The 12,696-nt window shown below is 38.7% G+C and overlaps 1 protein-coding gene across 3 annotated transcripts in view; it reads right to left on the bottom strand.

The window, feature by feature from the left end:
* LOC124622596 (phosphatidylinositol phosphatase PTPRQ-like) overlaps positions 1–12,696 on the bottom strand; it is a 431,781-nt gene that overhangs the window by 46,372 nt on the left and 372,713 nt on the right. For all 3 annotated transcript variants that reach the window (XM_047148348.1, XM_047148350.1, XM_047148349.1), the window contains one exon: positions 7,196–7,347. In XM_047148348.1, the coding sequence (XP_047004304.1) occupies positions 7,196–7,347 (152 nt within the window). The remainder of the gene's footprint in view (positions 1–7,195; positions 7,348–12,696) is intronic.

Here is a 12,696-nt window from a genome sequence, read left to right as displayed (position 1 = left end):
TATTATGAGAGGGAAAGTTGCTTGTCACCATATAGCGGAGATGCTGAGTCACAGATAGGCACAACAAAAAGATTTTCACACTTAAAGCTTTCAGCCAATGGCCTTTGTCAACAATAAACTCACATATGCACGTACATACTCACACAAACACAACTCACACACATGACTGCAGTCTCAGGGAAGTGTTAAAATCTTTTTGTTGTGCCTATCTGCAACTCAGCATTTCCTCTATGTAGTGAGTAGCAACTTTCCTTCTCATAATATTGCTTTATTCCATCCTGGATTTTCCATTGTTTGATTTTTGTCAATTCAATAACAGATAATTATTCAGTTGTATGTTCTGTCAAATTCTCTTCTCTTTCTGTAGGAGTGCTGCAAACTGTGGGATAGTGTGTATGGTGTATTAACACGATTCACGTTGTCCGTCGCACTTCACATAGTGTAGACCGGGAACTGTCTGCTAGGCATGCCCGATGTAAAACTGACTGAGTTGTTGTTGTTCCACCAACAGAGGGTGTGGCTGAATTATCGTGTGCCCTCTGGTGGACAGGACTTTACTTGCGGCAACTACTGTCTGTGACGCGCCGTGCCAGTGTGCGCCTCCCGCAATCTTTCTGGTGGCTACTGCACTCCTCCTCCTTCAGGGGGTGAAGCCACTGTGATCCACTGCATCAGAAGGTGGAGCGTCGTGCAGTAGCAATGACCTCCATGTCCATTGGAATGCTGGAGTCGGGGGGATCTGCCAACCCTTGAGCCAGAATCTTCGAATACGGTTGGAAGTGACCCACATGAAGAGGCCCCTGTCGTCCCACCACCAGAGCCCAGGACAGAACAGGCGACAAGCTGTTGAACTCCGGATCCTGTTCCACCTCAGGAGGGGCAGGAGAGAAGGTGTGGAGGGGGTAGGACGTAAGTAGTGGAAAAGAGAGAAATAAAAATAAAAATAAATTAAAAGATTGGGTGTGGTGGTGAAATGACGACTGTGTAGTGCTGTAATGGGAGTAGAGAGGGGGCTGGATGGGTGAGGACAGTTACTAATGAAGGTTGAGGCCAGGAGGGTTATGGAAATGTAGGATGTATCGCAGGGAAAGTTCCCACCTGCGCAATTCCGAAAAGCTGGTGTTGGTGGGAAGGATCCATATGGCACAGGCTGTGAAGCAGTCATTGAGATGAGGGGTATCGTGTTTGGCAGTGTGTTCAGGAACAGGGTGGTCCACTTGTTTTTTCGCCACAGTTCGTCGGTGGCCATTCATGCAGACAGACAGATTGTTGGTTGTCATGCCTACATTGAATGCAGCACAATGGTTGCAGCTTAGCTTGTAAATCACATGACTGGTTTCACAGGTAGCCCTGCCTTTGATGGGATAGGTGATGTTAGTGACCGGATTGGAGTGTATGGTGGTAGCAGGATGTATGGGACAGATCTTGCATCTAGGTCTATTACAGGGGTATGAGCCATGAGGTAAGGGATAGGGAGCAGGGGTTGTGTAAGGATGGACGAGTATATTCTGTAGGTTCGGTGGATGGCGGAATACCATGGTAGGAGGGGTGGGAAGGGTAGTGGGTAGGACATTTCTCATTTCAGGGCCCTCCGTCTAAACTGCAACACTTCACCGTCCACCACTCCCACCATACTATCCCTCCCCCTCCCCGCCCAAGCCTCCTCCTTACCCCCACCCAGTCGCCACTCCCATCATGCACTGGTGCTGTTGTTCGCAGTGTAGTTTCAGCTCTCTGAGACTGCATGCATGTGTGCAAGTTGTATTTGCATGAGTGTGTGTGTGTGCATGTGTGTATGTGTGTCTACTGCTGACAAACGACTTAATGGCCAAAAGCTATGAGTGTGTGAATCTTTTTATTGTGCCTATCGTGACTCAGCATCTCCGCTATATGGTGAGTAGCAACTTTCCTTCTCTGGTACTGTTGTAGATGAGATTTGTTATTTGAGTAGTAAAAAAACTGATTGCTGAAGTAGAGATGATAATATGCAGAGTGGCAACAGCAAGAAAAGCAGTTCAAAATGAGAGAAATTTGCTAACAGTGAACATAAATTTAAATGTTAGGATGTCTTTCATGCAGGTATTTGTCTCAAGTGTAGTCTTGTGTGGAAGTCGGACATGGATGATAAACAGTTCAGAAAATCAGAGAATGGAAGCTTTTGAAATGTGGTGCAACACAAGAATGTGGAAGATTGGATGGGTAGATCAGAAAACAGATAAGGAGATACTGAATTGAATTGGGAGAAAATAAATGTATGGTGCAACTTAAATAAAAGAAGGGATCAGTTGATCAGACACATCCTGAGACATCAAAGAATTGTCATTTCGATAATGAATAGAAGTGTGGCTGGCAAAAATTGTATAGGGAGAGCAAGGCTTGACTATAATGAGAAGGTTCAGACGGATGTATGTTGCAGTAGCTATACAGAGATAAAGAGGCTCACACACCATAGACTACTGTGGGGAGCTGCATCTACCATAAGCAGCAGCACCACACTTTGACTTGGAAGTACATAACAACAGACCACATTATTTGAATTTAGACAGAGCATCTCTACAAATGGATTAGCTGGTCTACTTTGTCTAGATTGGAATGGAATTTGTAAGTCAATATCATATATATATCAGCACCCACAGAACAGTGTAAGCATAAGAGCGTAACTTCAAGAGATTCTGAAACTGAGCATCTGGACATAGGGAAGTTCAAATCATATTCCATTACCCTCTGAATGTCTGAAACTTGTGCCTGTCAGTTAACTGGTATTAATTTTGAGTATGGCCTGTCTTCCAAACATTTGCCATTTATAGGACTTCTTTTCCATATCCACTACCTCTTACTCTGCAGTGATGCCTTTACACAACCTTCCTCTCCATCTACATATATACTCCATAAGCCATTATACAGTGAATATTACAGGACACTTTGTACTGATATTATCGATTTTCTGCCTTTTCTGTTTGCATACAGAGCAAAGGAAAATGACTGTATATATGCTTCATGCATACTGAAATCTTTTTCATCTTATTCTCATGACCCCTATGTGAGAAATACAATGGTGATCATGTAATGGCCTTCTTTGTATACAGGTTTTCTAAATTTATCCAACACAACTACAACATATTTTTCCAAGGATTCCAATTTCAGTTCCCCAAGCATTTCTGTTGCACTTCTGCATGGGTTATCCAGGTTTGTCACAATTTTAGGGGAGTGTCTCTGAATTTGTTGAACATTTGTTGTCACAACTCCTTAGCAAGGACTGCAAACACTGGGATAATACTTTAGAAATAGTCACACTAGCATCTTCTATGTTACTGTCTTTATATATCCACTGCAATTTACCAGAACCCTTCCAACAAATCGAAGTCTTCCATTTTCTGTCCCTAATACTGATTTAATTTTAATGTGCTGTTTTACATTGCTTCTTAGGAATCACCCATAAATACTTACAAGATGCAATGTGTTCAAGACGTTCACAACTAATCTTGTAACAGGCTACTATTGGGTTATTTCTCTTTCTTGCATTTATCCACATTTGAGAGAGTTGCCATTCATTACACTGACAAGGGAAAACTCCCAATCACCCCCCCCCCCCCTCAGATTTAATGGTAAGAGGGCCCAGTGGGCAGCCCATCAAAACTGAACATAGATCAAACATGAAAACAGGAAGAAAGTGTACTGAATTGTGAAAAAAAAATCAGTTGAAACAGTCAACAGTCAAAGCCCAACAAATGCAACATTGAGTGGAGATGAGAAGTGATGATGTTATGATGAAATGGTCATGGCATTGGAGTGCAAAGTGAGTGAGCCATATTCAGAGCTCCCTCATGACTTTTTTTTCTTCTTTTTTCAAATTTATGTCTGTGTTGTGGTGTAATGTCTTTGCAATAACAAGGTGTAAAGCAAGGACCTTTAATGAAAATTGATTCGCTCAACTACCCTATCAACAGCTGAAAGGAAGTGGCTTTTGAATAGGAACCACAAACCTTTGATGTGACATGGTGACAAGTCAACAGAATCCTCCACCAGAAAACATGTTTGCTATGTTATACACAGCTTATGATAGGACTTAGCTTGTATGCCTGGTGAGTGAATGAGATATGTCTCCTTGCCCAATTTTGGTGTTCATATGAATTTGAATGTGATCACTAACTAGGAAATGATAAAAACATAATAGTTTGTCACATGAGCTGCAACAAATGAATGCAACAGTTTCTCTCTGCTCTGTCAAAACATACGTTTTTAATGTTTTTGAAGTTGCATTCCATTTTTGAAGTTTTGACTCTTGAATTCTATGCTGCAACATATTCCACATCTGTTTATTTTTTGTTCTCATTTCTGTGAGGTGTATATGTGGTATCTCACCTGCTGTTGCTATTCATCACATTTACTTGTGATGGTAATGTATTCTTACCATGTGACTTATATTCTATAACGAATGTATAGTATGACAACTGCCACGAATGCAGAAAGAGAACAAACATTTAAATGGTCATGCAGACAGTTCATACAGTTGTAAAAAAGAAATAAATAAAGGGCATGATGGGGTTTAGAACCCAGCTTATCCTCTTTGTGCTGTAACACTGGCCACTTAACCACAATGCTGTGTCTGTTGCACCTTACTTAATGTTGTACTTGTTGAGCATGGACCATTCGCTGCTTCTATTTTGCTTTTTTTCACAGTTCAGTACACCTTCTTGTTGTTTTCATGCTTGATCTGTGTTCAGTTTTTTGATTGGCTACCCACTGGACTATCTTACCACTAAATCTGAGGGGGTGCAATGCAAGGGTTCCCCTGTGAGTAGAAATTTTATCCAAGTCTTTCTTCATTTCCTTACAATCGCCCAGTGGTAATACTTTAATGTAGACAAAACTGTCTTCAACAAACAAACTTACTGCTGATCCTGTCTTGTGTGCATTTTGAAAGAACCAATTTCATGTACATCCACAATGAGACTCCTCTATTGTTTTTGTTATGCTTAGTCCTTCTTAGAGGCATATTTCATTTCCCAATGTACTTTCATCACATATTCAATGATAATAATGACAGATCTATGTCACAATATGTCATTTTACAGCTATCACATGATGCATTTTCTGTAGGCTGACAAGAGCTATTGGAATACAATATTGAAGTGCATGTGGTGTTCAGAGGTATGATGCAATGTTCCTTCAGACACGCACTCATATCCAAAGGAACAGGCATTCTGGTGGCTAAAGCCATTATGAAGTAGATGAAATGTATTCATAGTTGTGAATACCAACAATTATCAGCTATATAACTGAATGGTGACAATAAAAATTTGTTCCGGATTTCCCAGATTTTCCACTTATCACAAACCATTAGACACCCCACAGCCAGACCCAAACTTCCATATGTCATCAACATGTGTCTACAACCTGCATGCAGCCATTCACTGAAGAGCCAAAGAAACTGGTACACCTGCATAATATCATGTATGCCCCCCCCTGCCCCCCCTCCCCCCCCCCCCCCCCCCCGAGCACGCAGAAGTGCAACAACATCACTTGGCATGGATTCAACTAATGTCTGAAGTAGGAGGGAATTGTCCCCCTGAATCCTGTAGGGCTGTCCATAAATCTGTAAAAATAAGGGGGGTGGAGATCTCTTCTGAACAGCATGTTGTAAGGCATCCAGATATGCTCAATAATTTTCATTTCTGGGGAGTTTGATGGCCAGCAGAAGTGTTTAAGCTCAGAAGAGTGTTCCTGGAGCCACTCTGTAGGAATTATGGACATGTAAAGTGTTGCATTGTCCTGCAGGTATTGCACAAGTCTGTCAAAATGCACAATGGGCATGAATGGATACAGGTGATCAGGGATGCTTATGTCACTCCAATTGCATAGACCCCACACCATTTCAGAGTCTCCACCAGCTTCAACAATCCCCTGGTGACATGCAAGGTCCATAAATCCATGATGTTGTCTACATACCTGTACATGTCCATCCGCTTGATATAGTTTTAAACAAGACTCATCCGCCCAGGCAATGTCAGTGTTGGCAGGCCCAGGCAAGGCATAAAGCCTTGTGTTGTGGAGTCATCAAGGATACAAGAGTGGGCCTTCAGCTCCAAAAGACCACACTGATGATGTTTTATTGAGTGGTTCACACACTGACACTTACTGATGGCCCAGCACTGAAATCTGCAGCAATTTGCCGAATGGTTGCACTTACGTCACATTGTATGAGTCTCTGCAGATGTCATTGGTCCCACTCTTGCAGGATCTTTTTCTGGCCACAGAAATGTCGAGATTTGATGTTTTACTGGATTCCTTATATTCACGATACACTTGTGAAATGGTCATATGGGAAAATCCCCACTTCCTCACTACTTCAGAGTTGCTGTGTCTCACTGCTCATGTGCCAACTATGGCACCATGTTCAAACTCATTTAAATCTTGATAACCTTCCATTACAGCAGCAGTAACCGATCTAACAACTGCACCAGACATTTGTTGTCTTATATAGGCATTGCCAACCATAGTGCCATATTCTACCTGTTTATATATCTCTGTATTTGAATACACATGCTTATACCAGTTTCTTTGGCACTTCAGTGTATATCCGTTACATATTTTCCCTTACAGGGCAGACATTTTAACTGAAAGTCACTTGCCCTGTGTTGGCAGATATTGCAGTGCCTGTGTTGGTAAGAATTATTATTACTATGTATTGCATGCATTTCTGAAGAAACATTGGATCATACTTGTGAACAACACAGGTCCTTCAATATTGCGTTTATCCGCTGACACCAAGCACGTGACTTTTGATGAATAGGTCTCCACTGTACGGTAAAATTCATAATGGATGTATATGAGTGCAGGCTGCAGACATGTGGCTGATGATACATGGATATTCGGTTCTGGCCATAGAGCATGCTCAGATAGCCTACTGATTAAGCAACCTCTCACAATAAACCAGAAATCTGGGTTCAAGTCCTGGTCCAGGACAAATTTTCAAGTCGTCATTCAATCATATAGTTGACAGTTGCCCATATTGGCAACTGTGCATACATTTCACCTGTTCCACTGTTGGCCAGCATGAAATTCACTCACCAAGTTTATTAATGATTCCATCAACTTCTACATACATGTCAACTACCTGGCTTTTTGATTTCACAAAAAGAAATAAAATTGGCAAAGAACAGTAAATTAAATATGTCAATTTATCTCACTTTACCTGCAGTGAACCACAGTGAGTCCTGCACTTGATAACAAGATCTGATGCCGCACAATTTGACAGAACTGTAGCATCACATCAGTTGTTGTTGGACACCCAAAATCAGGCCACTCTCGAAAATGTAAGTGCACTATTTTCTTCCTCTCTTGTCCCTTTAAAAATGTATTTTTAAATAAAGATTGTGACACAAATAACATCAATGGCATTAAAGTTAAAATTTGAATACTTTTATTACAGTAAAGAAATGGTGAATAAGTGCTACCTATATAGTACAAATGAATTGCTACCAGTTAAGAGTGATTCATGCTAGCAAATTATTGCAAGTTAGTGTTATAGGACAAAGATATTGGGAAACAAAGAATGTTTTCGTATGTTAAATATAAAAAGAGGTTATGTACCTGTAGCAACAGTAGCTGAAAAGTTCAGATGATACAGTAAGTGTTCTGGAAGTCAGAAAACTGTTTTAAATGTGTTGTTAAGGAACATAAAAAGTATTTCTGCTTATGAAATATGACAAGAAACAGATTGTGTCAACAGATAGGATTCGAGAATACGGTATCATGTTGTAAAGGGACACCTTCCTCCAACATTACCTTTATTCGACAGAAGTAATCTTATACCAAAGATATTTTGTATCTTGTATGGGTTAATATTACCTCAGCTGTTTAACTAAACGAATTTCATATGGTTTTGTATACAATGTATTATATTTCAGGCTAAAATGTATAAAAAGAAATTATTTCATTTTCTTTGTCAAAATGAATATGTACTACCCCTATATGTACAGTTAAAATTACTCTTCTTTTAGAAACATTTGAAATTAGGACATATCTGGCACACTTAAAATTCCTATTATTAACTGCACAATCTGATGATATTTATTATGTTTAGTTCTGGATTCATTTATAAAATAATGATATAAATTAGTGATAATTCATTTGTCAACAATATTTGCAAACTCTTTGGTATATTGTTAGTACCCAGAATGGATTATTAGTGGGGATGCCTCTGATGTGATTGGATGTGTTTTTATGTTTGGAAATAACAATGTCATTTGTGGTGATATAAGAGTGGAAATTGTAAAGATAGTGTGATACAGAAGAATGTGACACATAAAAAGGGAAACAAAAGATAAATTTGGAGCAGGCTTACTTAAACATTATCATGTCATTTGGAACCTACAATATCAAAAATTTCAGCCTCAAGAATCAAGCCCTTGACGTGACAAACTGGAGTCAACTATAAGAAAAGATGATAAGTAAAAAAAGTTTATTTGTAAATCTTACTCCTCTTGAAGCTTATGAAATGAGTCAATTATGAAAAGAGTGAAAATCAACTGGTGATGTGAGGGAGGGAAAGATTACAATTGGAAGCTCAGCCGGGATCAATTAACTGATGATGAAGTGTTGTCTGTTGCAGAAGAAGAACGGATTTCTAAACACTCAAAGAAAGAAGACTAAGTACTGCCCAATAAAGTCATATCCACAGTAATGAGATACTACTGATAATGACTGGAACTTTATAACTATGATAAGGGACATCAAAAAAGGGAAAGATAAATATGAACTATTTGAGAAATTAATTTGTTTGTGGACTCACATGATTGTTTGCAAAGTGAATAGAGATGAGGGTAGTAGTGATGTAGAAGTGAAAGCTGTAGGACCCATTTAGGACATGTTTGAAGTGTGTGAAATTATAGTCAGCAAGCAGTTAACTGAAATAAGGATGGACAATGATATCAAATTTACTTCACTACAAGGACAATCAAATACCCAAAAACTGAAAACAATAGTAAAATGGAAAGGGTACAATTCCAAGTAGACCAACTTAGTTATCAGGTTTTGGAGCTAAAAAATTGGTTGTCACAGGGATTAAAAAGTGTGAACAAAACAGTAGATATCTTACAAAATAAATTTATTATTTTGGCAAATGAGTTAGTTGCCAAATCTGCAACACAGATGAAGAATGTTAATGACATCAGAGTTGAACACAAGGCCACAGTGGAAAAAATGGAACAGAACTTAAGTAGTTTAGATCAAAAAAATTTTAAATGTTGAAAACAATATGGAAACTAATGTAAATGTTTTAGATAAAAAAATTTCAACAGTTCAGAAAAACTGTACTCACAAAAATCTGTGTTCAAACAATGGTATTGTGTGGTCCAACATTCCGATCAAAAGTTCTCAATCAGACAATTTACATCCAGTGGATTTGCTACATGACTGTAGAGATAGTTTTGTGCTGGGCATGTGCAATGATCAAAGAATTAAATTTGTTAAGGGGAGTTGGAATGCCGGAAAATGGAAAAAATTCACATTTTCAGTTTTTAACCTTATAACTTAATTTGAAATTTTCTGCTTAAAATGGTGCAAAATTTGTTAAGAAATTCCAATTGGAAGTATTTTTATTTAATTTTTCAAAATTACATGTGCGCCCAGCAAAGTTACCCATCTTGTGATTTGTACACATTTAAATCTTCGCATTTCCGAAAACATTACATATAGAAGGCTGTGGATTTCACTCTTCAGTTGTAGAATCTTTGATCCTTCCATAGGTACCATTGTTTTTACGACTAGCTGTGTTTATTGTTCAGTTTTTGATCTGTGAGTGTTTGTTTTGAGCCTCGAGTTTAGTTTGTCGCTCATTTGGAGTTTGTTATCTGTCTTGTTTTGACTTTCAGTGGTGAGTGCGTAGTTTCTACGATGCCTAGGAGTGCATCATTATTTAAAAAGCGAAAGTTTCGCGGTAATAGATTTACAAATAACGTTTGTTCAAGTGATTCTGCTTCAGCACCTGTTGATGCTGGTGAAAGTTCTGACGTTTGTACAGCTGAGATGTGTGAAGGAGACACGCCCACCAGTGCATCAAAAAAGAAGTTATCAAACTGTGCAAGTGAAATTACAGATGAAGCTTCTAATGAACAATATGTTTTAGTCGACTTTCCTGTTTTTACTGAGTTTATGAAGAAATGTTTGTGTTGTAATCTTTGTGGAGGTTCTTTTGATATGAACATAACAAAATCTATAGGACTTTCCTGCAAAATTGCTATAGTTTGTGCCAGTTGTGAAAATGAGACCTGTTTTTGGAGCTCTAAAACATGCAGTAGCAATTTGTTTGAGAGTAATATCAGGCTAATGTATGCAATGAGAGCAATTGGTAAAGGACATACTGCTGCTCAAACATTTTGTGCCATAATGAATCTTCCACCTCCACCTGCTAAAATTGACAATTACACTGAAGTGATAGGAGATGCTGTTCAGTCTGTAGCAGATTTATCAATGAAAGCTGCTGCCAGTGAAGCAAAATATATAAATGAAGGAAACCCAGATATCCCTGTTGCTTTTGATGGAACCTGGCAGAAAAGGGGTCACACATCCAAAAATGCTGTTGCTACTGTTACTAGTGTGGACAGCGGTAAAGTTTTGGACTATGAAGTGCTCACTAAACATTGTTACCATTGTGCATCTGGTAAGATAGAAGCAGCTCACATATGTAGCAAGAATTATGAAGGTACGAGTGGAGGCATGGAGGCTGCCGCTGCTGTGAAAATGTTTAGCAGATCAGAAAAAGAACGGGGAGTATTTTACACAAAATTCCTTGGAGATGGGGACTCCAAGGCATACAAAAGTGTTACAGAATCCATGCCATATGTCAATAAGACAATAACTAAACTAGAATGTGTCGGTCATGTTCAGAAACGAATGGGCACTCGTCTAAGGAAACTGAAACAGAATCTGAAGGACAAAATTTTGTCAGATGGTAAAACCATTAGAGGTCGCCTGTCAGATAAAATTATAAATGAATTACAACAATACTATGGTATGGCAATAAGAAATAATGCAAATAATTTGCAGGAAATGAGACAAGCTGTATGGGCCACATATTTACATCGATCATCAACTGATGATAATCCTCAACATTTTGCTTGTCCAGATGGTCCTCAGTCATGGTGCAATTATAGAAAATCTCAAGCTACTGGGGATCCTTATCACCATAAAAATTATATTCCATTGGCTGTTATGGAAGTAATTAAACCAATATATAGAGACTTGGGGCATCCTGATCTGCGAAAATGTCTTCATGGTTGTACCCAGAATCAAAACGAGTCGTTCAACAACCTCATTTGGACTCGTGTACCTAAGAATGTATTTGTTGGGATAAAAACATTGAAATGGGGAGTCAGTGATGCTGTTATTTCATTCAATGATGGTCATATGGGTAGGCTAAAGGTCATGGCAAGGCTCGGCATTGCTCCTGGTATCAACACCATCAGAGGTCTTCAGCTTCTGGACAGCGTGCGAGTAAGGAAGGCTCAGTATGCAGCTGAATTTAATACAAAAAAAGCAAGGGCAGCAAGGAGAAGAAAGCTTCTAGGTGAAGAAGAAGAACTAGAAGATGACCCTGATTACTCTGCTGGACACTTTTGATAATAGAATCAAAGGTATTTGTGAATTTTCATAATAAATTACTTTAATCGCATTTTCTGGCATTTGACATTTTTAGTGTTACATGTACCTTTATCTCATAAACCACTCAACCAACAACATTCAAATTTTCAGAAATGCTGCAAAACAGTTCAAAGAGGCCACTGAACTAGAATCATGACAAGAACTGGCTTATTCTCTGAACTAGGGAAGTTTATGTTATACTTTTTCCAATAAAAAATGGCTTAATGGTAAAAAATTCATAAATACTATACCAACAAAAAGAAAACATTGGTTCTAGTTCAGTGGGCTCACAATATATGCTGAAAACCTCTGCCAGAATTTCAAAGTTCTGAAGATAATAGTTCCAAAGAAAAAGGTACACAAAGTTAGCAAATTTAACATTGGCGAGATAGGGCATTCCAACTCCCCTTAAAAGATGGCTTGTAGGTGAAGCTCTGTCATGGGTAAATCTAAATTTAAGTCAGTGGGAAATGCACCAAAGTTTCAAAAAAAGCTTTCTAAATACATTTTGGTTGGAAGCTAAACAAGGGAAAATTAAAAGTGAATTTTTGAATGGTCTAAATTATGGGAATAGGGATGGTACCTTGAAAGAGTTCTGTAAGAATCAACCTAAGAAACTAAGACACCTCAACAAACCACTTGATGAAATGACATTGATTGATGCACTCAAAATGAAATTACCAGAAAGTTTGCAGTGGGATTTAGTACATGGACCTGATGATTGTCTTGAACAATTTTTATGATATGTTGACAGGCTGGATAAGACAGAAGAAAGAAGCATGTACCATAATAATCGAAATGATAGAGATCACAATGGCAATAACTACAGGAACAGAGATAGTGGTAATTTCTATCAGGGCCAAAATGGTAATAGAGACAGAAATTTTGAACATCAGCAGAATAGCAATAATGGGGATAACCATAAGCAATTTAATAGAAGAAACAATTATAGAGGTAACTACTTGGGAAACTCCACCTCAATGAAGGTCCATAGTTTTGTGGTGAGGAAAGACAACAAGCACATGGCCCCCAATTTTCATTCACAATTTGACA

This window comes from Schistocerca americana, chromosome 7 (assembly GCF_021461395.2).
Source record: "Schistocerca americana isolate TAMUIC-IGC-003095 chromosome 7, iqSchAmer2.1, whole genome shotgun sequence".
NCBI classification, from domain to species: domain Eukaryota; kingdom Metazoa; phylum Arthropoda; class Insecta; order Orthoptera; family Acrididae; genus Schistocerca; species Schistocerca americana.
The sequence above is the reverse complement of the archived record's forward strand: the minus strand, read 5'-3'. Positions and strand labels throughout refer to the sequence as shown.